At 43.0% G+C, this 26991-nt stretch overlaps 1 protein-coding gene across 2 annotated transcripts in view; it reads right to left on the bottom strand.

The window, feature by feature from the left end:
• ABCB7 (ATP binding cassette subfamily B member 7) overlaps nt 1-26991 on the bottom strand; it is a 173412-nt gene that overhangs the window by 93090 nt on the left and 53331 nt on the right. For both annotated transcript variants that reach the window (XM_040406048.1, XM_040406049.1), the window contains exons 3-4: nt 26504-26590; nt 8816-8935 (exon numbers count right to left, since the gene is read on the bottom strand). In XM_040406048.1, coding sequence (XP_040261982.1) covers nt 8816-8935; nt 26504-26590 — 207 coding nt within the window. The remainder of the gene's footprint in view (nt 1-8815; nt 8936-26503; nt 26591-26991) is intronic.

The raw sequence follows: 26991 nt of genomic DNA, 5'->3' as shown, positions 1-26991 counted from the left end.
CTTTATCTCTCTCTACAACTCCTCCCTCATCAGTCTTTAATGGGCCAACACTTTCAGGTTTATACTTTTTACCATTTATTTGGCAATGAGCCCCTCTGTCTCTAGCTTGGCTGCCTTTATATGTCTTTTACATATTCTATTTTTTTCCCTTAGTTTTTAGTGCTTCTACACTACATTTCTGAACCCCTTCCCGACCGGCTCGCAAGCATCATAGCCGCTGGGTGCCTGCTGTTTTAAACAGCTGACACCTGGGCCTAATGTCCGCAACTAGCAGTAATGTCGATCGTGGACTTTTAACTCTTCAGATGCAGTGGTCAAACGTGACCACGGCAACTGGACTAGCAAAAACGGAGAAGCGTGTGCTTCCGGGTGTGCTCCGGCTCCCCCTGGCGAGGATTGTAGGAGTCGAATGCAGTGTGCGACAGCCTCTGCCCTCTGCCCTCTTGAATGACAAGAAGGCTGCCGCACATTACTTCCTATGGAGCCACTGCTAATGCATTGGAGTCTATGAAAGAAGTTGTTTAAAAAAAATATATATATCAAATCCCTACCCTTTTCCCCAAAATGAAAAAAAATAAAAAATAAAACAATAAAAAAAAAATACACACCATGGGCATCGACACTTTCAAAAATGCTCACACTATTAAAATATTTATCCCATACGGCAAACGGGGAAAAAAGTCAAAATAGCCGATTTGACGTTTTTTGGTCGCTTCACCCCACATAAAAAATTCAATAAAAAACGTGATCATACATGAAATGTATCAGTGAAAAGTACAGATCGCCTTGCAAAAAAGGAGCCGTCACACTGCTCCATACACATAACTACAAAAAATTATAGGGGTCGGAATATAGCAAAGAAAAGAGAAAAACTTTTATTTTAAAAGGTTTTAATTTTTTTTCAGTATTAAAACGGAAGAAAAACTATACGTGTGTGGTGCAGTCAATTATACTGACCTGAAAAATGAAAGTAACAAGTCAGTTTAAGCATATAGGGAATGACTTAAAAACAAAACCTATAAAACTGTTGCAGAATTGTGTTTTGTTTTTTTCCTAATTCTCCCCATTTAAAGGCCCCTTTCACACGGGCGAGTTTTCCGCGCGGGTGCAATGCGTGAGTTGAACGCATTGCATCCGCATTGAATCAGGACCCATTCATTTCTATGGGGCTGTTCACATGAGCAGTGATTTTCACGCATCACTTGTGCGTTGTGTGAAAATCGCAGCAAGCTCTATTTTGTGCGTTTTTCACGCAATGCAGGCCCCATAGAAGTGAATGGGGCTGCATGAAAATCGCAAGCATCCGCAAGCAAGTGCGGATGCGGTGCGATTTTCACGCACGGTTGCTAGGAGACGATCGGGATGAGACCCGATCATTATTATTTTCCCTTATAACATGGTTATAAGGTAAAAAATTAGCATTCAGAATACAGAATGCATAGTAAAATAGCGCTGGAGGGGTTGAAAAAAAAAAATTAAAATAATTTAACTCACCTTAATCCACTTGCTTGCGCAGCCCGGCATCTCTTCTGTCTTCATCTTAGCTGTGTGCAGGAAAAGGACCTGTAGTGATGTCACTCCGGTCATCACATGATCCATCACCATGGTAAAAGATCATGTGACGGACCATGTGATGACCGGAGTGATGTCACCACAGGTCTTTTTCCTTCACACAGCTAAGATGAAGACAGAAGAGAAGCCGGGCTGCGCGATCAAGTGGATTAAGGCGAGTTAAATTATTATTTTTTTAACCCCTCCAGCCCTATTGTACTATGCATTCTGTATTAAGAATGCTATTATTTTCCCTTATAACCATGTTATAAGGGAAAATAATATAATCTACAGAACACCGATCCCAAGCCAAACATGCGCAATTTTTCTCACGCGAGTGCAAAACGCATTACAATGTTTTGCACTCGCGCGGAAAAACTACATTCCAATACTATACAGACAAAACAGAGGATTTTTAAACTCTAACCCCTCCCACAGAAATACAAAATTTATTTTTGAAATAAAGATAATTGTTATCACTTTGTTAAAAAACGTCTGAAATAATAAAATATCATGTTATAGGTTATTCATCTTTCATGATAAATGTCGTAAAAAAAAAACAATGCCAGAATTGTCACCTGGTCTTTGCAAAAAGTCCTTTGCTACCTCAATATGGTGCCACATTGCAAAAACCAAGCCCTGACACAGCTAAGTAAAAAAGATTTTAAAAAAATGAAAAACTTTTTAAAAGGTACTAAAACATTAAGAACAATGGCGAAATTGTGCTTTTTCCTATTCCACCGCACAAATAATTTTTTTACTGGTCCCACACAAAAAAATTTAAAAAATGCAAAAACTTATAGGATATGTTCAACTTTTTATTCTTTGAACGAAGGAGCCAAAGCACTCAGTGCTGTACCTTTTTGGTTCAGCACAGCTGTACTCGCCCCGACCCGAGAGCTGAATGAACGATGTATGGACTCATACTCCTTAAGGCCTCTTTCACACTACCGTTTTTTTCCGTTTTGCGGGCCGTTTTTTGCGTTCCGTATACGGAACCATTTATTTCAATGGGTCCACAAAAAAAACTGAATGTACTCCGTATGCATTCCATTTCCATGTTTCCGTTACGTGCAAAGATAGAACATGTCCTATATTTGGCCGGAAATCACGTTCCGTGCCTCCATTAAAGTCAATGGGTCCGAAAAAAAACAGAATGCATAAGGAAATTCATCCGTATCAGTTCCGTTTTTTGCGGAACCATCTATTGAAAATGTTATGCTTAGCCCAATTTGTTCTATGTAATTACTGTATACTGTATATGCCATACGGAAAAACGGAACTGAAAAAACTGAACCAAAGCGGAGACACAACGGAAACAAAACAACGGAACAACGGATCCGTGAAAAACAGACCGCAAAACACTGAAATAGCCATACGGTAGTGTGAAAGAGGCCTTACTCTGCTACCTCTAAAACTACACAAGTATAGTCAAGAACCAAAGGAACCTTGCACCACTACCAATTAAAATTTCCTTGCTATAATGATTCAGAGGAAGCCAAAAACAAAAACCAATTTATCCTCATGTAAGAAGAAAACCACGCCAATCAAAATAAATCCCAGATCAATTTCACCTACCAAAGCAATCTAATACAGATAACTAGCGACATTAGATTAGAAATTATCCAAACCCTCTTTAGTTTGCAAAGCGTGATGATGGAGACCAGCAATTAATCAATAAAAGGGACTACATGAGCACAATCAGGCTGAAGAAAAGGGTCAACTCCAGAAAATGATGTAAAGTAGAGCTTGACTGTAAAATACAATAAAAAGAAGCCATGAGGCAAACATCGAGTGGCAAGGAGCAGGAAGGCTCCAGACATTTAATTTCTAGTCTCAGGACCTCAGTATTCAGTACAGTCTGACATTATCCCAAAGACCTTTAAATGGAAGTCTCAAAGGGAACAATAACCTATCACACTGCAGTTTACAGCGAACCTGCGGGACCTGCAATTTCCAACAGTTAGCTCGTGTGTCTGAAGCAATGTGCAATACATGAAGCCTAACCTTCATCTGCACATGTCCTCATGGAAGAATAGCATCCATCATGTTAACAGATTCTATGTCAATTTTAACATGGACAGTAGAGACAACTCCTACCTGGAAACATCTGCGATTGGATATGCTTAAAGGGGTTCTCCGGGAAGCAAGAAAATTAAAATACTTAAAGGGGTTATCCGAGTTATGGGAAAAAAAATAAAACCTAACAAAATTAATCAGGATATACATATACATTAGTCAAGCTTGATTTTTTGAAAAAAGAACGATCCTTACACCTTTTCCAGGTTCTGTTATTGCTGTGTTTACATGCAGCAGTAACAACAATGACTCATCTCTCCCTCATGAATATTTGTGGGAGGGGTTGATTTCAAGAGAAAACCCTCCACCCCGCCCCCCCCCCTCCCCCCCCAATATAATAAATGGGGATGGAGTGGCAGCACGGTGGGACATATGTACTAGCGGCAGGGCCAGTCCGGCAAGGTGACAGGCTATTCAACTGCTGTAACAGCCTGCCGATAATATAAAAGTAATACATTATTTACTTTTTTCTTCAAGTGGGCGGTCTTCACTGGAACGGAGCAGCCAGCCATACAAGTGCCGAATGAAGAGCTGCGGCAGTGGTGAGGATCGCGCATGCGCGATCAACTCACAGCCGCACGGACTGTAATGCAGAGAGGTGGGGGCGTGGCCAAGGCTGATGACGTTCCGTTTACATGGCTTAGTCACTCCGACAAGCAGAGAGCTCCATGTCAACGGAACGTCACAGCTGATGACGTGGGCGGTCACATGACTGTTTAGTGTAGCAGAGAAACGGCACAAGATAGGTACAGTAAGTGATTTAGGAAAGCTAAGGGATAGGAGAAATAAAGCCATAGAGATGAGGTTAAGTTAACTCGGATAACCCCTTTAAATATTACTTTATTATAAATATATTCCCAAATACTTTTCATTAGCTATAGTGACCTGTTTGGTCTGGGGAGCGATCATTAGTAGAAATAAAATGGCTGCCAAGCTATTAGTACACACAAAACCTGTCCTAATCACACAGCAGGACAAGCTACGTTACAACACTGAGCTAAAGAGCTTCCTTATCCTCCTCTCTGCTCTACTTGTCAGGGATTATGATCCGGAATACAGCTGATAAAATGAATCCCTGTAGAATGGAGATTATGAGCAGACATGAGGTACATAAAATAAGGTGGGGTAGTAAGCATCAGCACTTGTATGCAGTCTCCATTACCTCAGTCTGTCCTGTCCGTCCTCCCTGTAATTCATGTCTCCTCATGATCTCCATTCCTACAGATATTCAGATGAAGATCGTATCAGCTGTATTCAGGATCATAATCCCTGACAAGCAGAGCAGAGAGGAAGATGAGGCAGCTCTTTAGCTGTCCTGCTGTGTGATTAGGACAGGTTTTGTGTGTACTAATAGAACGGCGGCCATTTTATTTCCCCTAATGATTACTCCCCAGACAAAACAAGACATTCTAACTAATGAAAGGTATTTTGAAATATATTTAGAACAAAGCAATATTTAAGTATTTTAATTTTCTTAACTCCCGGAAAACCCCTTTAAAGAGCATTTCCATCTACAATTAAATGACAGCCCTAATCTCTTCTCATCTGCCATGTTGTTAGAAATTCTACTCGGGCATTTCTTAGTTATAGCCGTTTCTGGGTAAAAACCAGTGTGGCTGCCAACACAGTTCCCATAGCACTCGCCATCCAGCTGTCACGGATGATGTTGCAGATAGCTGGAAGTTATGAATAAACGTCCGACTGGCTTGATCCCAAACCAAGGAACATATAGGTGACCCCTATAAAACCCTAAGAGCTCACCCTGACTGCTAAGCACATACAAGGGTCTCAGAGGTAGACGATTGTATGCCCACGTACCTAAGACTGTGTGACACCTGAAAACCCTATAATAGTGAGGGGACACGACCACCGGCTCCCTGCACTTCATACGGAGGGAGTCAGGGTCACCTAGAATCAAGCCAGCAAGGAAACACAATACATGAAAGGACTTATCTGAACAAGCAGCAGCAGAAGCCTCCAGCAGTGAACACTTCAATCCAGGAAGTAGTATAAACCGCTAAGTAAGGCAGTATGGGAGGGAATATAAAAGGAAAGAGGATTAGTCTAAATAGGTGACACCTGGGAGAAGGAAAGGAGATGAGAAAGTGAAACCAAAACCAAGAACATTATGCAAGAGGTAGAGAAGGACGTCTGTCAGACCTTCTCACCGAACTGGCGATGACACCAGCCTTCTCAAAGTGGACTGGTAAAGATGTCTAATTTTCCAGCTACAAATCCCTGCCTCATAGCACTGCAAAGCTAGCCATATCTGCCCTCTAGAAGTCCAGGAAAGCTAGGCGACAAGCCTATGGTGTCCATTATCAGGAGATGATACAGAGAAGCAGACTTATGTGGCTTCAGCAACTTAACAGAAGAGGACTCAGGGTCTTTTACTTTTTAATTAAAGTGTGCATGAGTTTTCACCAAAACTGAAAAACTATGCTTAATTGTCAAACAATTCTGTGCCAGAAGAGCCTCAGCCAGATACATTTTTCCTGACCATGTCTCCCCATTTCTCTTGCAAGGCTACTTTTGTTGTCTCCACTGAAGGGTGTGTCCCTTAGACATCAGTCTGACAGTTCTGTACTGAGAACACTTCTGTTTAGCATGCAGTGCATGTAGGGAAGCGTGGAAACGGAAGGATGATTCTGGATACTTGCAGGCACAATTAAGACCAGCATCTAAAATGCTGGTCTTAATAAAGGCCCTGTGCTGACAGTGGATCCTTGGCTGTGATATACTCCTGCTCCATATAGCGGACAGGGAAATAAATGTCACTAATTTGTGGATCTGCGCTGGCCTCTCCATAACTTCGGTGGATCCAGCGGCAGTTCTAAATGTCAGACAGCTTCCGAGCTGTCTTACATTTAGACCATTTTCTACGCTGTCGGCCCATCCCTTTTCCTGTCCACAATTTTAGACCTGGCTGGAGCGGGGCAAAGTCGCCGATATAGGCGTATTTTGGTATAGTAAATGACCCCCTTAGTACTGTGTCATGTCTGGACTGCGTGGCAGTAAGAAGCATGACACAGAGCCAAGCAACTGGAAAAGCTCATTTACTTACACACAATGCTGCATATCTGGCTGAGAGGAGAGGCTAGCTGCCTGTGAGCAGATAGACTCCCCTCCCCTTCTGTAATCAGTCTCTCTGTCTTTGTGTTAGAGTATGTTCAGAGGGAGGATTTTGTCCGCGACAAAATCCTCAGCATTTTCCATGGCAGAAATGGGTGTGATGTGCTGCAGGTTCTGTGGACCAGCTCTAGAATGGAGCTAGACTGTGAGCAGGCTCCTGTTGCGGCTTTCTTAGGGGTCTGTGCGGCAACAGTGCCAAAAATGGACCTGTACATCTTGAAAACCACGTGGCAGAAATCCTAGACCGTATGAACTGCGGCAGGCCTCTGCATGAAAACAACGGGAGCTGGTTTAAGTGCAGATGTGGTCCGGTTTTCATCACCAAATCTGTGCTGAAACCTTGTGTCCAAATTCCTCTGTCTAAACATATCCTTAAGGGCTCATGCACACGACCGTTGTTGTTTTGCAGTCCGTTTTTCACTGATCCGTTGTTCTGTATCTGAGTTTTTTTTCTCTTTGATTTAAGTCCTCTTCCGTTCAGTTATTGCACAAAACATATCCGTATGGTTTCCGTATTTGATCAGTTTTTTTGCGGATCGTTTACAGAAACAGTAACTTATTAATCACCAAACACATGAGCAATATGGGCTGGGCATAGCATTTCTACAGTATGGATCCGCAAAATATGAATGAAATTCGAATTACATACGGATGTGTTCCGTGTGAGTTGAATGAGGCCTCGGACTATGATTTGCGGACAAAAATAGGACATGCACTACCTTTTTGCAGGACGGCCATGCGGACAAATGGAAACGGAATGCACACGGAGTAAACTTCTGTATTTTCTACATCACCATTGAAGTGAATGGTTCCACATATGGTCCGCCAAGAAAATGGAACGGAAGCGGGAAAAAAAAATACATTCGTGTGCATGAGCCCTAAAGGAGATGGAAAAAAGCAGGACACCAGGGGTTGGACAGCAGATTTAGTGGAAAGGAGACACCTAGTGGAAGAAAGTTTACAAATGCTTTTCAAGTGGAGAAAAGTAATATTTAAAGAGAACCTTTCACCAGTTTTTACTTTATAAAAGCAATACCTCACACTGTGGCCCATGTTCAGTAGATGTCAAAGGTTTGGTGTCTGGTATGCTAAATAAAACCATCGGTACAGGGAGGAGGAGACCTCAGCTTTTCTCGGTGGGAGTCTCCTTCTCTCCGGCTGTGGTGCGGGCCAATCACAACGGGCCGCGTTACAGCCAGGGAGAAGGTGAGCTGTTTTTCTCAACTGCGACTGGACTGCAGCACAGCCAGAGAGAAGGACACGCCCCCCAAGAAAAGCTGAGGTCTCCTCCTCCCTGTACCGATGCTATTAATTAGCATACCAGGCGCCAAAACGGAACATATACTATGATATTAGCACAAGTGTCCATTTAAATATATTTCCAGTTCTGACTTGTATGACTTATAGATTACTTTAGACTCTGTTCACAGTTTCGAAAAAAAAAAAAAAACTTTTCTGGGGGAAAAATAAATAAATGCTGGGGAACCGTATTAATACAGACACGAACTACACCTGACAGACCCCCACTGACTTGTAATGGGTCCGTCGGGTTTCAGGCATTGCGACGGGAAGAATAGTGCAGCATGCTGTGTTATTTTCCTGTCAAATATGAAGGAATTTCCGACAGAGGCTCCTAATAGCCTTAGCAGGACATCACTTTCCCTCCACCAGAAGGCCTTCATTACTAGGCTATTGAAGGTTAGAAGATAATCCATCTCTAGGGGAAGTAAAGGCTGTCTGCTACGCAGAGTATGCTTCTATGGTACAACCCCCATGTTCTTCCCTAAGCACTTTTTATAGGTTTGAAAAACACAGAAAAGACATAACTTCAAGGAAGGACCAAACACGAGCCTCACAGGTATCCGTTGTCCCTTGTGAACAAATAATGCAGAAGATTACATGGTTTCCAGTACTGAAAAAATAATGTGTCACTGAAATGGTTAAAAATCATATGACCCACCAGGGTCACATCCTCCCCCAAGCCAACACTTATTCCAGCCTCCCAGAGGACATGATTAATGGCTTTCTGGATAAAGGCCACAGGCCTGCTTACCTTTGCACCTGCTAAAAGCCCAAGGGAAATGGCAACTCTTGCTCGTAAATCAGGCCGGTCTTTGGGCCACACATAGGTAAACATAGCTTTCAAGATTTTCTTGGAATCCACTTCCTTTAGCTGATGGGGAAAAAAGAAAGCACATTACGACCTGCTACACAATACACATTCTCCAATCCTACACCGTCCCCTATAGAGAAACATTAGAGGGAACTTTTCAAAGTTGAGAATGGTATTATTTTGTCCCACAAAACGATATAACTTACATTTTATTCATTTCCATTCCTGCTCATTCTGGTCTTTGGAAAAAATCCCCTTTAAAGGGAACTTCTGGTTTCAGGATATTGATGGCCTATCCTCAGGAGAGGTCATCAACATCAGATCAGTGAAGGTCTGACTCTGGACAGATTGTGCACATTGAGGCGTCTCCCTGCACCCGGCAGCTTTGTCCCGGGAACACGACTGCAATTGCCTGTACTGCCACTACAAAATAGAAAGTGCGCGGACAGGCAGCCCCATGTAAACAATGAAGTGGCCTCAACACATACACGAGTGCTACAGCGCCTTCGAATATCTGATCAGCGGGGTTATGAATGTCAGGCCTCCACCAATCTGATATTGATTGCCATAACCAGAAAACCCCTTTAGATAAATTATGCACATCCTAATGTTAACTAATTAAAAATCCTCACAGCGCACATGTACAGGATACCGTCTGTAAGCAATCAGGTCATCAATACGCCCTCCTCCAGATCAGCTTGTCAGATGGGGACATTCAATGTGCAAAAGGAAATTCTAAACTGGACAACCCCTTTAAAGGGATTCTCTATGATTTACATAATGATGTAGCCTCCAGTCATAATATCTATTACAATGTAAAAAAAACTAAAAACACAAACACCGTTTTATTTTTATTATATAAGAAACTATCATGTAAAACCCTATGCCTACGCCAAGAAAAAGGTTTGCCTGACATCTGGCGCCCAATCGTAGGATTAAGGAGCCCACATCATGTTTTTGCCATCTGTATACGTTGGGGGAAAAAAGGGATACAAAAAAGTATAGCACACCATGCCTTTCCATCCTGCAAATGGAAACTTTTGTACGTTTTTTTAATTTTTACAATGGAACTCTATGGCAGGGATGGCCAACCTGAGGCTCTCCAGCTGTTGCAAAACTACAACTCCCAGCATGCCCAGACTACATACAGCTATTAGTCTACAGCAGGGCATGGTGGGAATTTTACAACAGCTGGAGGGCAGCAGGTTGGCCAAGCCTGCTCTATGGTGACGGAAGCCACTGTATAGCATCTGACAGAGGCATCCGTTAACTTATACTTTTTTGTATATGTTAAACGGATGTGAACCCAGCCTAAATGACAAGTGTTAACACATAGTATACGTTGGTCCCACAGGGAAAAAAAATAAAATAAATACTGCTAAAAAATAAAAACTATACAAAAAATAAGGGATGCGCAGGGTGTCTTAGTATATTAAATAAGGTGTTAAGGAAATGACTTTAGTACAACAACTAAATATGTACAATATACCCATTCATTAGCGGTAATTACTGCCCAGGAAGATGAAGGACGGTAACAACACAGAGAATATGTCACTTTCTGAGTCATATGCTCGGCTGCTCCAGCCTTTGTTCAGTCACTGCAGGCTATATCTACACGGTAGACTCTCAGATCTCTACAGATGAGCATTACAGTGCCCTACAGATATTTTATAGGTTCCATTACTATGCCAGAGTTTCAGGTTGTTCTGCCACAGCTGCCAATGTGACCGTGCCCAAGCAATACCAGCCTTCCGGCATAGCCTGCTGTGTACCTGGCTTCATTTCCAGGACTAATGATTGGTGATGAAGAGGCACTCCCGTCTTGATAAATAATGTGCCACATCCACTGGAATACTTTCAGTGCCGGCTGCAGTGATCCCACAGCTATGAACGGGAGAATTGTTCTAGCTTGCTTAATTGCGCGTAAAATGTCACCACTTCATTTAACCGTGCTGGCTCTGAAGTTGTGTAATCATCCATTATGAGTCCATTAAGCTATAGAGCACAAGACTATATTTAAAGGCTAAACATGGATTGCAGAGGTTCCTAAAAGAGCTCTTTAAAACATACAACCAATTTAAAGGAAAACCCCCAACTATGGAGTCAGGAGAAGGTGATACTGATGTATAAACGAGAAGATACTTGAAATGCCACCTAGAAAATCTGTCATTGCTATGAAAGCATTCAGTGGATGCCCTGTATGTCTACTACTGTGGTCAACACCACTGGCAACCCTAAATTTTAGGTGTGCCAAAGGATACAAAAATGATAACTACGCCAGGACAACATTTGGAGAACCTTTGGAAACAGTGATTAATTAGACGTTAGACTCCTCTTTCTCCACCTTGTCAGTTCTCACATAACTAATTAGTCTATGAATGGTGGCTCTGATGCCTACAACGGGCAGTTAGATTCCCCGTTCCTTGACAAGAAAGCTGTCTGAACAGATCAGAAATGCTATTATCACCACGCACAGACAGGCCACAGGGTATCAGACCATCTACAAATACCTTGGCAGCCCTATTTCAACTGCTGAAAATGTCATCTGGAAATTTCCTGCTCAAAGAACAGTCAGGGACGTGGTGGAAAGAGGAAACTGATGGCAGAATCCTGGGTAAGCCGAGCTGGAGACAATAGGAGTCATGGCTTTGACCTGAGACGCACTGAAGGGCTCTATTCATACTGTCAGTGTTTGGTCAGCGATTTCCATTATATGAGCCAAAACCAGGAGCAGGTCTAAGAGGAGGTAGAAATCTTTTCATTTAACCTCATACTAAGTAGGTTGTACTCCTGGTATTGACCACTGACCGTATGAATAAGGCCCTAGAAGACTCATTAGGCACCTGACCCATCCAGGATGCACTGCAATTAGCTCTTGTTAACCCCTTTCTCCTCTTCTTAGAAAATAGTCCCTCACATCTAGCCCCATAGATACATATGGTAGTGCTTCCAGAATTTCCTTCTCCACTGTCTAGAGAGAGATATAGCCATGTATTTCTATGAATTTATAAGCAGAAAAGAATGAATGAAAGGTGTCTGGACCGCTTCACTATGAGATCACTACTCCAGCACTGAGGGGAGGACAGCAGGGAAGCTACTGAGCAGGACAGTCCACCTCTGAATGCCACAAAAGGTGGACCACAAGGATAAACAGCAGGGGGCACTATCAGAGGAAAATTTAATTTATCTCAAATTTAAAAAAATATATATATTTACTCTATGGATATAACATTAATACGGTATTGTCTATTTGCCTATTAATTGCTTAGTAATAATTTTTGGGGCCTAAAAAACTTTTGGAGGCTCTAAACGTTGCCAAAGGTTGTACAAAGTAGTATTAGGGAAGGAAAACCTTTACACTGGGGATCAACAGCAAATTGCAGACAAGTCACACAAATGATTTTGGTCCCGCAACTTTTCAGAAACTTACGGTTGCTTAGCGCATGTTGTAGTGAAGGAGTTGTCCCATTTGGGACCCATTGCTAGGATATGCCATTAATGTCAGATAGGAGCAGGTCCCATGCCTAGGACCTGCAACTATCTCCAGAACTGGACCCCTGAAGTGAACAGGGAGCAGCTGCATATGTGGGGCCACCCTCCGAGTGCTGGCTCAGCTATGTATGTCAGTCCCATATTGGTGATTAGAGAGATGGCTGTGGTTGCGCGGTGAGCTCTCCATTCACCGCTACGGGACTTCCAAAAATAGAGCTGGCTATTCCACAGCAATGAATGAAGAGCATGCCACACATGCACGGTGCGCTCTCCTTCACTTCGGGGGTGCTGTTCTCCAGATAGGCGAAGGTCCCCCCTCTTTGACCTGCTTCTATCTGATATTAATAGCATATCCTAGACATATGTCATCAATATCCCAGATGGGCCAACCCCTTTAAAGCCTGTTCATGTCATGTAGTAGGTTTTATTCTTTGAAATGGCTGCGTGCATGTTGAAAACTTGAGTTTTTGTTATAATGCTCTTGGACATGCTATCGGTAATTTTCCATGTATTTTGGAAGATACTGCCTCAGATATACAAAACAATACAAGGGCATGAAAAATGTTGACCGAGACTCGTACCCTGCGTTCCTGGGAAGCAGCTATTGGAGAAATCTGCCAGTATTGTGAATGATGATCTAGCATCAGAGGTCAAATGCTTATCCTGTCCTTCAGGGATATACAGTCAGTCAGACAGATGAGGATTTATACGCTTATTATAGACAAGGTTTCATCTTTTGGTAACTTTCTTTAAAGGCATTCTGAGAAGTATAGTTCAGTAGTGACTTAACGGATTGGATTTTGGCAGAAATCAATACAGCTAGCAGCCTGCCACATGCCTGCATAAAAAGCACGAGCAGTCAGGGGAAGGGTCTGCACAAAACATTCACCAAAAATATTGTACTAGGGTGATGTACATGATGGGAATGTTTAATTGTAATAAAAACATTAACATGTTTAAAAAAAAACAAAAAAAAAAACATAAAATTGGAAAGGTTTACAATGCCTGTCGGCCATTCCATCTGGACCCCCCCTCCCCCAACAAGTCCGTTAAACTCAGCTAAGTGTCCATGTGCTTTCAATAGGAAGAAAGAAGTAACCTACTGACAGACCTGTCTTATCTCCCTTGAGAACATCTAACATGCCCAAGCCTTCCTTCTTTTCTCATGACACCTGATGGTCAACTGAAGTTCACCTACTGTGTACAGTCAGCTTAAAGGGGTTGTCCACTCCTTGACTTGTGGAACTACATAGCTTTGTCTAATGTGCATTGGATGGAGCTTGTGACCGCAGTGTTGCCTCCATTCACTTAAGGCTCCATTCACACGTCCGCAAAATGGGTCCGCATCCTTTCCGAAATTTTGCGGAATGGGTGCGGACCCATTCATTCTCTATGGGGACGGAATGGATGCGGACAGCACACAGTGTGCTGTCCGCAGCCGCAATTGCGGAGCGCGGCCCCGATTTTGGGTCCGCAGCTCCGCAAAAAGATAGAGCATGTCCTATTCTTGTCCGCAGCTTGCGGACAAGAATAGGCATTTTAATGGGGGTGCCGGGCGGGTGTGTTGCGGACCCGCAATTTGCAGGTCCGCAACACACCACGGACGTGTGAATGCAGCCTAAATGGAGGAAGTGCTGTAGTAACCAAGTGTATAGAAAAGTTCAGGCGGCTCACTACTTGTAATCAGGGTCAGGTGCTCTGGTCTGATTTGAATCACCCTATTCAAAAGGAGATAAGTAAAAAGAAGAAACGACCGGCACTCTTACAATGGGAGTAATGTGAGGCAACTGTAAAATGAGGTTAACACTATTTAATAACATTTATATCATACGATTCAATAAAATTACAATACATTGATACATAAAATGCTCTCAAAAGTAAAAAATATTAAAATGGATGGGATTGTAAGTCCAAGTATTATCTATTAATGTCCTCCTGAGGTAGCTTTCGGTATGTTGTGGCTTTTACTCAATCTTAAAATGATGAAAAAAGGATGAAGAAAAGCGCATGGAATAAAACGCATAAGTGGTAGTATGAGATTATAAAAAAGCGCATATAGTGGTATTACAGCGCATGGATAGTCTCTCTGTAGTGTTCCGACATATGATGCAGTTTGTTAGATGGCTACTCACCGTTTCGAGCTGGCTCTTGTTACTGTGGCGTCCCCCGTGTAAGTGCTCTGTGCTCTTGGTGTAATTCAAATCATTTGTCGGATGCGAAATTTTACGATTTTACGAATTTTCGATGGTTTATATTTCGCAATGGAGCTGATCCGGGCGTTGTATCAGTCCGCAGCTGTTATGCTGTATACTCCAAGTGTCATAAAGATGATCTCTACAGAGGACATTTAAATGTAGAAGTCCTTATTAGATGTCTCCTATAAATCGCATGGCCCTTTTGTGAGCAAATATTTCTTAGCCTTCCCAGACACGTTTCGAAGTAATCACTATTTCTTCCTCAGTGGGTTCACTCACAATGATGGATCTCATGCTTTTATACCCAATATCATCAGGTAAAAAATGTCAAATCGAAACTCAGGAGTGGATTTTTTAATCCTAAGTCTCCATATTGCGTTTTTTATGTGTTTAAATGTCTCTTCAAAGGAGGAATGTGATTTTTATGCGTTTTTTCGTCTGCAGCTTTCCCTTACTGCATAATATATGTCTTATTAGTAATTTTTGTATTAATAGAATCGGAACATGAAATATACCTAAAAACTCATCACATATGGAGTAAAAATCACTGTTAAAATCGCAGAACATCACATATCTTATATCTTTATAAATAGGCGTATATCTTGATAAAGATACGCCTATTTATAAAGATAAAGATGTGATATTCTGTGATTTTAACAGTGATTTTTACTCCATATGTGATGAGTTTTTAGGTATATTTCATGTCCCGAATCTATTAATACAAAAATTACTAATAAGACATATATTATGCAGTAAGGGAAAACTGCAGACGAAAAAACGCATAAAAATCACATTCCTCCTTTGAAGAGACATTTAAACACATGAAAAACGCAATATGGAGATTTAGGATTAAAAAATCTACTCCTGAGTTTCAATTTGACATTTTTTACCTGATGATATTGGGTATAAAAGCATGAGATCTATCATTGTGAGTGAACCCACTGAGGAAGAAATAGTGATTACTTCGAAAAGCGTCTGGGAAAGCTGAGAAATATTCGCTCGCAAAAGGGCCATGCGATTTATAGGAGACATCTAATAAGGACTTCTACATTTAAATGTCCTCTGTAGAGATCATCTTTATGACACTTGGAGTATACAGCATAACAGCTGCGGACTGATACAACGCCCGGATCAACTCCATTGCGAAATATAAACCATCGAAAATTCGTAAAATCAAAAAATTTCGCATCCGACAAATGATTTGAATTACACCAAGAGCACAGAGCACTTACACGGGGGACGCCACAGTAACAAGAGCCAGCTCGAAACGGTGAGTAGCCATCTAACAAACTGCATCATATGTCGGAACACTACAGAGAGACTATCCATGCGCTGTAATACCACTATATGCGCTTTTTTATAATCTCATACTACCACTTATGCGTTTTATTCCATGCGCTTTTCTTCATCCTTTTTTCATCATTTTAAGATTGAGTAAAAGCCACAACATACCGAAAGCTACCTCAGGAGGACATTAATAGATAATACTTGGACTTACAATCCCATCCATGTTAATATTTTTTACTTTTGAGAGCATTTTATGTATCAATGTATTGTAATTTTATTGAATCGTATGATATAAATGTTATTAAATAGTGTTAACCTCATTTTACAGTTGCCTCACATTACTCCCATTGTAAGAGTGCCGGTCGTTTCTGCTGTAGTAACCAGTCACATCCACTGCACATTGGACAGGGCTGTGTACTTCCGGTGCCAGAGCTACTATAAAACAACTGATCAGAGGGGATGCAGGGTGCCGGACCCTCGCGGATTGATACTGATGTTTATCCTGATAATGGGCCATCAATAGTAAAAGAATGGAAAACCCCCTTAAAGGGGTCCTGTCACCTCCGCTGACATGCCTGTTTTAGTAACTACTTGCATTCCTAAGGATATTTTCACATATGCATTTTCCGTTCAGGTTTTGAGATCTGGCAGAGGATCTCAAAACCGGAGGAAAACGCTTCAGCTCGATTTAATACAACAGGCTGCATCCGTTCCGTTCGGCTGCGGTTGTATTAAATTGAAAATAAACAAACAGAATCCTGTCTGAAAAAAACGGATCCGGCACCATTGACTTACATTGTTTTTAGTGCGGATTGGCTTGTTCAGTTTCGCAAACCGGACACAAAACCGCAATCTGCAACGGTTTTGTGTCCTGTCACAAAAATGCAACAAACCGAAACGTAATTGATTCTGATGTATTTTATTTCAGTTTGTTCAGTTTTGACCCCATTGACAATGAATGAGGACAAATCTAAAGCGTTTTCCTCCGGTTTTGAGATCCTTTGTCGGATCTCAAAACCTGAAAGAAAAACGCAGATGTGAAAGTAGCCTAAAGCAATAACTAGTCATTCCCAACAATTACTGTAACAATTTAGTAACTACTTGCGTTCCTAAAGCAATGACGATTATGAAGAGCCATTCCCCTCTTATTCCTTGACATTTATCAAAGTATTGCCGTCAATCTGGGACAAAGGTCCATATGGGTGTTACCAGTTGGGGTCTGTATATGGGTGTTACCAGTTGGGGTCTGTATATGTGTGTTACCAGTTGGGGTCTGTCTAGGGCTGCAGCCATCAATTATTTTACCAATGAATCCAACGATTAATCAAACACTCTAATAAGAAAAAACTAAATTAAAAGAACGTTTTCTATAAAAATTCAACAGCCCCCCCAGCCATCAGTCTCCCGCCCCATGCCATTGATCCTCAGCACCATCAGTTACCCCTCCATGCCATCAGTTCCTTCTCGGGTGCTACCAGCTCCCTTCACTGCCATGATCTCCCCCATGCCTTAAGCTCTCCCCAGTGCCATCAGCTCCCCTCACTGCCATGAACTCCCCCATGCCTTCAGCTCTCCCCAGTGCCATCAGCTCCCCTCACTGCCATGAACTCCCCCATGCCTTCAGCTCTCCCCAGTGCCATCAGCTCCCCTCACTGCCATGAACTCCCCCATGCCTTCAGCTCTCCCCAATGCCATCAGCTCCCCTCACTGCCATGAACTCCCCCATGCTTTCAGCTCTCCCCAGTGCCATGAACTCCCCCATGCCTTCAGCTCTCCCCAGTGCCATCAGCTCCCCTCACTGCCATGAACTCCCCCATGCCTTCAGCTCTCCCCAATGCCATCAGCTCCCCTCACTGCCATGAACTCCCCCATGCTTTCAGCTCTCCCCAGTGCCATCAGCTCCCCTCACTGCCATGAACTCCCCCATGCTTTCAGCTCTCCCCAGTGCCATCAGCTCCCCTCACTGCCATGAACTCCCCCATGCTTTCAGCTCTCCCCAGTGCCATCAGCTCCCCTCACTGCCATGATCTCCCCCATGCCTTCAGCTCTCCCCAGTGCCAAAAGCTCCCCTCACTGCCATGATCTCCCCCATGCCATCAGTTCACCCACTCCTCCTCCTAGCCATCAGGGCTGCAGCATCAGTGAAATCAAATACTTAGCCTTCCTGCTAGGGGCGCCACCGACACTCCCCTGCTCTTCTATCCTCTTCACCTGATGCATTGGGACCTGACGTCACACAGCGTCTGGTCATAGTGAGTACTGACGTGCATTATATCCTGACTATGTTTGTACGTCAGGATACAATGCAGCGGGTGCCAGACAGCGGAAGACCATGGAGCGGTGAGTAATGGTACAAACGAATCCTCGATGCAAAAAAATTTGCATCAAGGACTTTTTTGTGTCGAGTTACTCGATTGATTCCAGTAATTATTTCACCCCTAGGTGTGTCCCTGCACAGTCTGATTCTGGCAGCACTGAATGGACACTGTCAGACTCTGTAGGGCCACACCCCCAAATGGACCTTTAAAGGGGTCATCCAATTTCACAAACAGTCCCCACATGTGCCTTGCCCTCACAGGTAATATACTTACCCCACTCCTGGTTCCCGCACCGCCGCTGCTGCTTCTTCCTGTACACGGATGAAAACATCTGGTGTCGGGGAGGGGAGCAGCAAATGGCAGGCAGGCAGGGACAGGGACGAGCCTCCCTGGCATCGCGGGTGACGCTAGGGAGGCTAGTCCCGGTCTGCCATTGGCTGCTCCCCCCGACACCGGAAGCAGCAGCAGCGGTGTAAGGACCAGGAGCGGGGCAAGTATATTACCTGTGAGGGGCCCAACACATGGGGGGGGGGGGGGGGGGGTCCGTTTGTGAAATTGGATAACCCCTTTAATGCAGACTACTAGCAATTCATTCATAAACTTCTATTAGGAATAACAGCAGAATGAAACAACATAGAATAGATTCTCCATAACTTCATGGGGAACGCAAGTAGTTACTAAACTGGACAAGACAGTAGTGGAGACAGCTCCTCTTTAAGGCTGTGTTCACATAGGCATTGTGGTATCCATTTATAATTAAAAACCACAATGCTGTGCTGGATCCAGTGCTTTTTGCTGTAAGTCAAGTGGATCCATTTAGACAGTAAAAAACGTACACAAACGTATGTAATTTTGTGGTTATCTTATTTTTTTATGTATATAGTCGTGGCCAAAAGTTTTGAGAATTGCACAAATATTGGAAATTGGAAAAGTTGCTGCTTAAGTTTTTATAATAGCAATTTGCATATACTCCAGAATGTTATGAAGAGTGATCAGATGAATTGCATAGTCCTTCTTTGCCATGAAAATTAACTTAATCCCAAAAAACCTTTCCACTGCATTTCATTGCTGTCATTAAAGGACCTTCTGAGATCATTTCAGTAATCGTCTTGTTAACTCAGGTGAGAATGTTGAAGAGCACAAAGCTGGAGATCATTATGTCAGGCTGATTGGGTTAAAATGGCAGACTTGACATGTTAAAAGGAGGGTGATGCTTGAAATCATTGTTCTTCCATTGTTAACCATGGTGACCTGCAAAGAAACGCGTGCAGCCATAATTGCGTTGCATAAAAATGGCTTCACAGGCAAGGATATTGTTGCTACTAAGATTGCACCTCAATCAACAATTTATAGGATCATCAAGAACTTCAAGGAAAGAGGTTAAATTCTTGTTAAGAAGGCTTCAGGGCGTCCAAGAAAGTCCAGCAAGCGCCAGGATCGTCTCCTAAAGAGGATTCAGCTGCGGGATCGGAGTGCCACCAGTGCAGAGCTTGCTCAGGAATGGCAGCAGGCAGGTGTGAGCGCATCTGCACGCACAGTGAGGCGAAGACTTTTGGAAGATGGCCTGGTGTCAAGAAGGGCAGCAAAGAAGCCACTTCTCCCCAAAAAAAAACATCAGGGACAGATTGATCTTCTACAGAAAGTATGGTGAATGGACTGCTGAGGACTGGGGCAAAGTCATATTCTCCGATGAAGCCTCTTTCCGATTGGTTGGGGCATCTGGAAAAAGGCTTGTCCGGAGAAGAAAAGGTGAGCGCTACCATCAGTCCTGTGTCATGCCAACAGTAAAGCATCCTGAGACCATTCATGTGTGGGGTTGCTTCTCATCCAAGGGAGTGGGCTCACTCACAATTTTGCCCAAAAACACAGCCATAAATAAAGAATGGTACCAAAACACCCTCCAACAGCAACTTCTTCCAACAATCCAACAACAGTTTGGTGAAGAACAATGCATTTTCCAGCACGATGGAGCACCGTGCCATAAGGCAAAAGTGATAACTAAGTGGCTCGGGACCAAAACGTTGACATTTTGGGTCCATGGCCTGGAAACTCCCCAGATCTTAATCCCATTGATAACTTGTGGTCAATCCTCAAGAGGCGGGTGGACAAACAAAAACCCACTAATTCTGACAAACTCCAAGAAGTGATTATGAAAGAATGGGTTGCTATCAGTCAGGAATTGGCCCAGAAGTTGATTGAGAACATGCCAGTCGAATTGCAGAGGTCCTGAAGAAGAAGGGCCAACACTGCAAATACTGACTCTTTGCATAAATGTCATGTAATTGTTGATAAAAGCCTTTGAAACGTATAAAGTGCGTGTAATTATATTTCACTACATCACAGGAACAACTGAAACAAAGATCTAAAAGCAGTTTAGCAGCAAACTTTGTGAAAACTAATATTTTTGTCATTCTCAAAACTTTTGGCCACGACTGTACATTTGATGGATGAGCATTAGGTTTCAAAATGTTTGGATCCTGTGTTTTAACAAAAAAGTTATATGTTTTTGTGAAATCTTTCTTTTTTAAATAAAGATTTGAAGTGTATCAAAGGAAATAGGAAGTACATGGGTAAAAATGGATAACATTAGTGGATGGGAACCTATCATCATCTTACGTTTCCATGCGTCTCCCATTCACTGCAATGTGAAAATAAAAAACGTATACATTTCTATACGTTTTTTTTTTTGCAGGACAGAATGGTGTGGTATGCTAGGCTCTTCTGTCCTGGAAAAGAAAAAAGAAAAAACATACAGAAACGTAAACCGTGACAAACTATACTTTTGAATTGTGTTGCCCAATTGTAGTCTATGGGTACGTCAGACGTTTCTATATGTTTTTTTTTAACGTATCTGCTTGACGAAGTGAGCAGCCCCTTACAGTGAAGTCCGTTGGGTCCTGCTGAGGTGTGTGTTGTTTTTATGGTAAAAATAGCATTGCATGCGGTGCAAAATGACTAAATCTGTGACAGAGGCTTCTAAAAGCACATCGGATGCAAATGAGAACACAGCCTAACACAAATGTTACAGGGGTGTCAGGGTTTCAGTTTTACAGATACACATTTTTAGATGGAGCAACAGCCAAGATTTATTATTTTTTTTGCATAGCTCCTTTTGTTTAAATCTGCAGAATAAATATGTAGTACTACAATGCCAAGACCGGCACAAGCTGCCAACTATTTCCCAAGGTTGGGCAGCATTTTTGCACTTTCATGGCAAAACAAACAAAAAGCTGCGGTCCTCGAAGACACAGGAGGCAGAAAGACATACAAATTGCAGAGATAAAACACTTGCTGAAGAATTAAAAATACTAAAATGACAGCACAAAAATAAGGTATTTAAGCTTCTCCGTACCTGGTGGGAGAAAGAAAAAGCAGAAGAGCACAGTGACAGCTTTCCAGCCACAAATCCATCTTCTCATGGAAGGATAAAGAGCGAGGATATGCATAAATAGCTTTTTTGTATCACAGCACAGTCGGTAGCAGGTCTATGAGAAACACGAGGAGCTAGAAGTGGAAGGGATGCTGTGCGTGGATAAAAGAACCCTACGCAGAGAGAATGCGTGTAATTATATGTTGCTACCGGGTAGTCAGGCTAAGTCAAGACTGCGATTAGGAAGAGGGTGGAAAAGCACAGACAATATTAGGAAATAGGTGTTACAGTCTGTGTGGTGCAGGCTCGCTGTCTACCTAGACTATAGGACTCTCTCATGGACATGGTCTGGTGATTTGCCATCTCTACATCCTACTAGGTGGAAGGCGGACAATTAGAATCAGCATGCAGTCTTTACATGTTACATAGTCTTCAGGGAAATGCTGTGAACTCCCCCCACCTCTAACTATGGGCATTGGAGATGGTAAACTGCTCCGTGATGAGAACAGCAAGCCCTGGTAATCACAAATGGGGTCAAGGAAACGGACAATCTCCATGTATGTAAATAATGCATGCTGCACGTAGGCTACATTCACATCCCTGGTGAACGTTTCCAGCAGAGAACAGCCTGCTGGCATCCACCGGATCCAGCAGATCACCTCCGCATTCCTATTGACTATAACGGGATCCGTCCATTTTCCGGTATAAATACCGGATTTCAGCTGAACAAGTGCAGTGGTTTTTGCCTGGCCAACAGCCGGTATTTATGCCAGATCAGGCTGCTGGATCATCTCTGACGGAGATGTGAATGCAGCCTCAGATCTTAGTATATATACAGAACTCGTGCCACATCTAACAGAGGAGCAGATTACTCTGAACTTATGGGCTGATGCAAACGACCATATGTATTTTGCGGTCTGCAAAACACTGATCCGCAAAAAATACGGATGACTTCTGTGTGCGTTCCATATTTTGCAGAACGGAACAGCTGGCCCCTAATAGAACAGTACTATCCTTGTCCGTAATGCGGACAATAATAGGAAATGTTCTATTATTTTGCGGAACGGACATACAGAAAAGGAATGCACAAGGAGCAGCATGATCCCTAAAGAGGTTGTCTCATCTCACCATTACTAAGGCGAGAAGAGACTAAGTCCCGACCACCAGGTGGCTGGGAAATAGAGGAGACGCCCAGCTCCTAATACAGTGCATGGGGGCTACGAAAACAGCACAGCATAGAAAGCTTCACAGTTAATAAAACAGCATCAGTAGCATCCACGCAATATATGGGCACTGGCCGCGTGCAGATCGACTTGAATAGGTCCGCGATCTGCAAGATACGGCCGAAGACAAGACATGTCCTATGTTTTAAGGAGTGGAGGCACAGATCGGACACCATAGGAACACTATGAAGCGCTTCCGTGGGCTTTCAGGTCCGTGGCTCAGCACCGCAAAAGATAAAACATGTCTATCTTGTGCCGTATCTTGCGGATCGCGAACCCATTCTAGTCAATGGGTCTGCATCCACAGCACGGTCTGCACACACCCAGTGCCCATGCATTGCGGCACTGAGCCCTGACATTTGTGGGCAGGAACCCTAACACAGAGAATATGGGGATAAAGCCCTCACAGGATGTCAAAAGCAGCAAGACAGCCAGCTATGTGAAGGTGTTGCAGTTTCTACAAGAAAAAGGTAGTAACATTTACTAAAGACTATTTAATGGTATTCTGTTTGTACATGTACGCTCATTGACATACTATCATACTTTTTATGCTTAGCAAATGCATCTTCCAATAGGACAACCTATTCAAGAGCCATTTTCGTTTGGCTATTAGAAATGAGTAGGCCCATCACTAATGAATGCTTTCTCCTCTCTTACAACCCTCAGATCTGTGGATAACACCAGCAGTCAGAGAGGAAACATTGCGGCTTTGACTGGCCATACACATAAGGCAGCTTTAGGCCAAAACACCTGATCGACAGCTATCACCTCAACAAATCGACCGCTGTAGCTAATCACTGATCGCTGAAACAATTGGCTGCAGGTTAGGACAATCTGCCGGAGGTAAACAATGATTTTTAAGCATAATTAAAAATCTGGATTGTCAGATGAACGAGCATTGGCTAATCAGCGGCAGTATTACACTGCCAGATCATCGCTAACGAGGATTACTACGAATGCTCATTACCAATGATCTGGCTGTCAATCGGCCAGTGTAGTACTGGCTTAAGTAATGCTACTTTTATTGTTTATGGCCACCATCACACTGCTTTAAGTTAAAGGGGTTGTCTCACTTCAGTAAGTGGTATTGATCATGCAGAGAAAGTTAACACAAGCCACTTACTAATGTGTTGTTATTATCCGTATTGCTTCCTTTGCTGGCTGGATTCATTTTTCCATCACATTATACACTGCTCGTTTCCATGGTTACAGACCACCCTGCAATCCATCAGGGGTGGTTGTGCTTGCACACTATAAGAAAAAGCGCTGGCCTCTGTACAGGATCGTGGGAGCGCACATAGGCTGGTGCTATTTCCTGTATTGTGCAAGCACGACCATCACTGATGGATTGCGGGGTGGTCTGTAACCATGGAAACAAGCAGTGTATAATGTGAAGGAAAAATGAATCCAGCCAGCAAAGGAAGCAATATGGATAATCACAATACATCATTAAGTGGCTTGTGTTAACTTTCTCTACATGATAAATGCCCCTTACTGAAGTGAGACAACCCCTTTAAAGTGGCAGAATTATACATGCAGTATAGGTTAGGCTACTTTCACACCTGCGTTAGGTGCGGATACGTCTTATATCTGCACAGACGGATCTGCACCTATAACGCCAAAGCTTGCATCCGTTCAGAACGGATCCATTTGCATTATTCTTTGTAAAAAAAGTCTAAGTCAAAACGGATCCGTCCTGACTTACATTAATAGTCAATGGGAGACGGATCCGTTTTCAACTGCACCATATTGTGTCAGTGAAAACGGATCCGTCCCCATTGACTTACATTGTAAGTCAGGACGGATCAGTTTGGCTCCGCATCGCCAGGCGGACACCAAAACGCTGCAAGCAGTGTTTTGGTGTCCGCCTCCAGAGCGGAATGGAGGCTGAACGGAGCCAAACTGATGCAATCTGAACGGATCTTTATCCACTCAGAATGCATTGGGGCTGAACTGATCCGTTTCAGGGCTCTCACAAGCGGTCCAAAACGGATCTCACAAACGGAATTCAAAGCGCCCGTGTGAAAATAGCCTTAATAGGATAGCCCAGGATTCAGACATTTCTCTATTGTCACTGGTCTCTGCGTTGACTAAAACCAGTGCTAATGCATCTGTGGTTATGTGACAGCGTAGTGCAATAGCTGCCATGAGATGTTATGTCATGAACTATGTGAAGTAAGAGTAAGATCATCTTATCATTTTCTATATACCTTTTTTTTTCTACATAAGAATTAGCCTTTTATCTATTTATCTTTCTAATTATGAAATATCCATGGACCCATTTTATGTTATCTATAGGTTTTTATTCATGTATCCAGTTATTTACCTTGAGGTCTGTTTATGTTGAATTGACTGTGGATATTTATTGTGTCAGGCTTTTATCGCTATATTTTGAGATAAGCCATTGATCCAACAAATTTCGTTATCTGCTATCTGCATTTTATATGCATGTTTCTAATCATTCACCTACTGCAAGTCTTCCTAGTGGAACGCATAGCGCCCTGTCACATGCGTTCCACAGAAGCAAGCTCCTCCCCGGGCGACGTCACTTCCGGTGACGCGAACCCCGATGTGGCGTGTGAGCTCGCACTGCATCCTACCTGCCGGACTCGGCCTCTTCCAGCGACGTCCTTCCGGCCCGAGGATGCCACTTCCGATCCCGTTGTACGCGACCCCTTGTAATCTAATGTTTTATATTTATTTTTTACATTTAATTAGAAGAGCATTTGTCCTATATATATATTGGCCTATACGTAATATACACTTTTTACCCTTTAATTATAATAAGTCACCACCTTATGATAGGTTTCACTCCAATCAATAGAGGATGTCACTTTCGGGAATCCCACCCACCGTCCATTTGGCGCCAATTTAGTGCCTCCACGTGTATTTAAAGTCATGTATTATGTTTGTTCTGCATTCTGCTCCTGAGGAAGGGGGTATTGTGACCCCTGAAACGCGTTGAGCCGTATATATATTTTAATAAAGAGGATTGATGACGTAATCTTGGATCCGTGTGCTGAATTACATCTGAGCTGCACATCCAGTGCGTTGACACCAACTTCAACCATTCTACATGCGATCCCGGCCGGGGGGGGGGGGGGGGGGGGGTGACTTGCCCCAGGTGTCTTGAGTTTATCCTAGTGGCGACCCCCCAGTGAAGTGAGTGGATCATTAAGATCAATATTATTTTAAAAAATGATCTTTTATTGATTCAATTTTATGTTCTACCTAGCGTTTTATCTATTTTTTTGATGCACCTTATTCTACCTCACTCTCTTATGTACTAATTAACCCCTCACGCTATCCTCCTGTGTCTGTGGGTGTTATTATCCTATAGTATATTTGCATTTGTATTTAACCTGTTATTTCTGAGACTGGCGCTCATTTCCCCACGTTTTTATTGTCAACTGTGTGATACTTGGGGTGGGTACCTTCCCCTTGCCATCCACCTTGTTGCTGATCCTTTGTCGCATTAATAGGATAGCCCAGGGTTCAGACATTTCTCTATTGTCACTGGTCTCTGCGTTGACTAAAACCAGTGCTAATGCATCTGTGGTTATGTGACAGCGTAGTGCAATAGCTGCCATGAGATGTTATGTCATGAACTATGTGAAGTAAAGATTTTGATGAAGTACTTACAATGAATAGGTAAGAAAAATGCAGGGCTGGAGATATATATATATATATATATATATATATATGAAGTTACTTTACAGGACAGTACATCACCGAGTTCTTACCCCTTGCTTTGGATCTGAGTGGAGGCCACCACCTGCGTGCCCATGCCAGCAAGTTCTGATGTGAGTTGAAGGCAAACCAGAGAGCACCTGTATCAAAGACATAGTATTAAATTACACATAGTAGAATTTTTCCACTGCAGGTCTTGATGGTTAAAGGGGTTGTGCAGCAGCATCATTTTGCTGACCTATCAGCTTTGCACCCAGGACCCCCGCCAGTCAGCCGTTTGAGAAGCGTGGCAGCCTTCTCCGCGCTTGCCAAGCACAGCGCCGAACATTGAATAGCTGCTGTGCTTGGCATCACGGTCAGGGTTGTCGTCATTGGAGCTGTGAGCAGGCTGCGGCACTCACAGGAGCGCACGTGCCTTCTCAAACGGCTGGTCGGTGGGGATCCAGAGGATAGATCATTAGTATTAAAATCTCGGAAAACTCCTTGAAGGGTATGTTCACATATAATGTACGTGGTAAAATATTTCTGTCTGGATTTAGGT

Source organism: Bufo bufo, chromosome 8 (genome assembly GCF_905171765.1).
Source record: "Bufo bufo chromosome 8, aBufBuf1.1, whole genome shotgun sequence".
Lineage (NCBI taxonomy): Eukaryota > Metazoa > Chordata > Amphibia > Anura > Bufonidae > Bufo > Bufo bufo.
The sequence above is the reverse complement of the archived record's forward strand: the minus strand, read 5'-3'. Positions and strand labels throughout refer to the sequence as shown.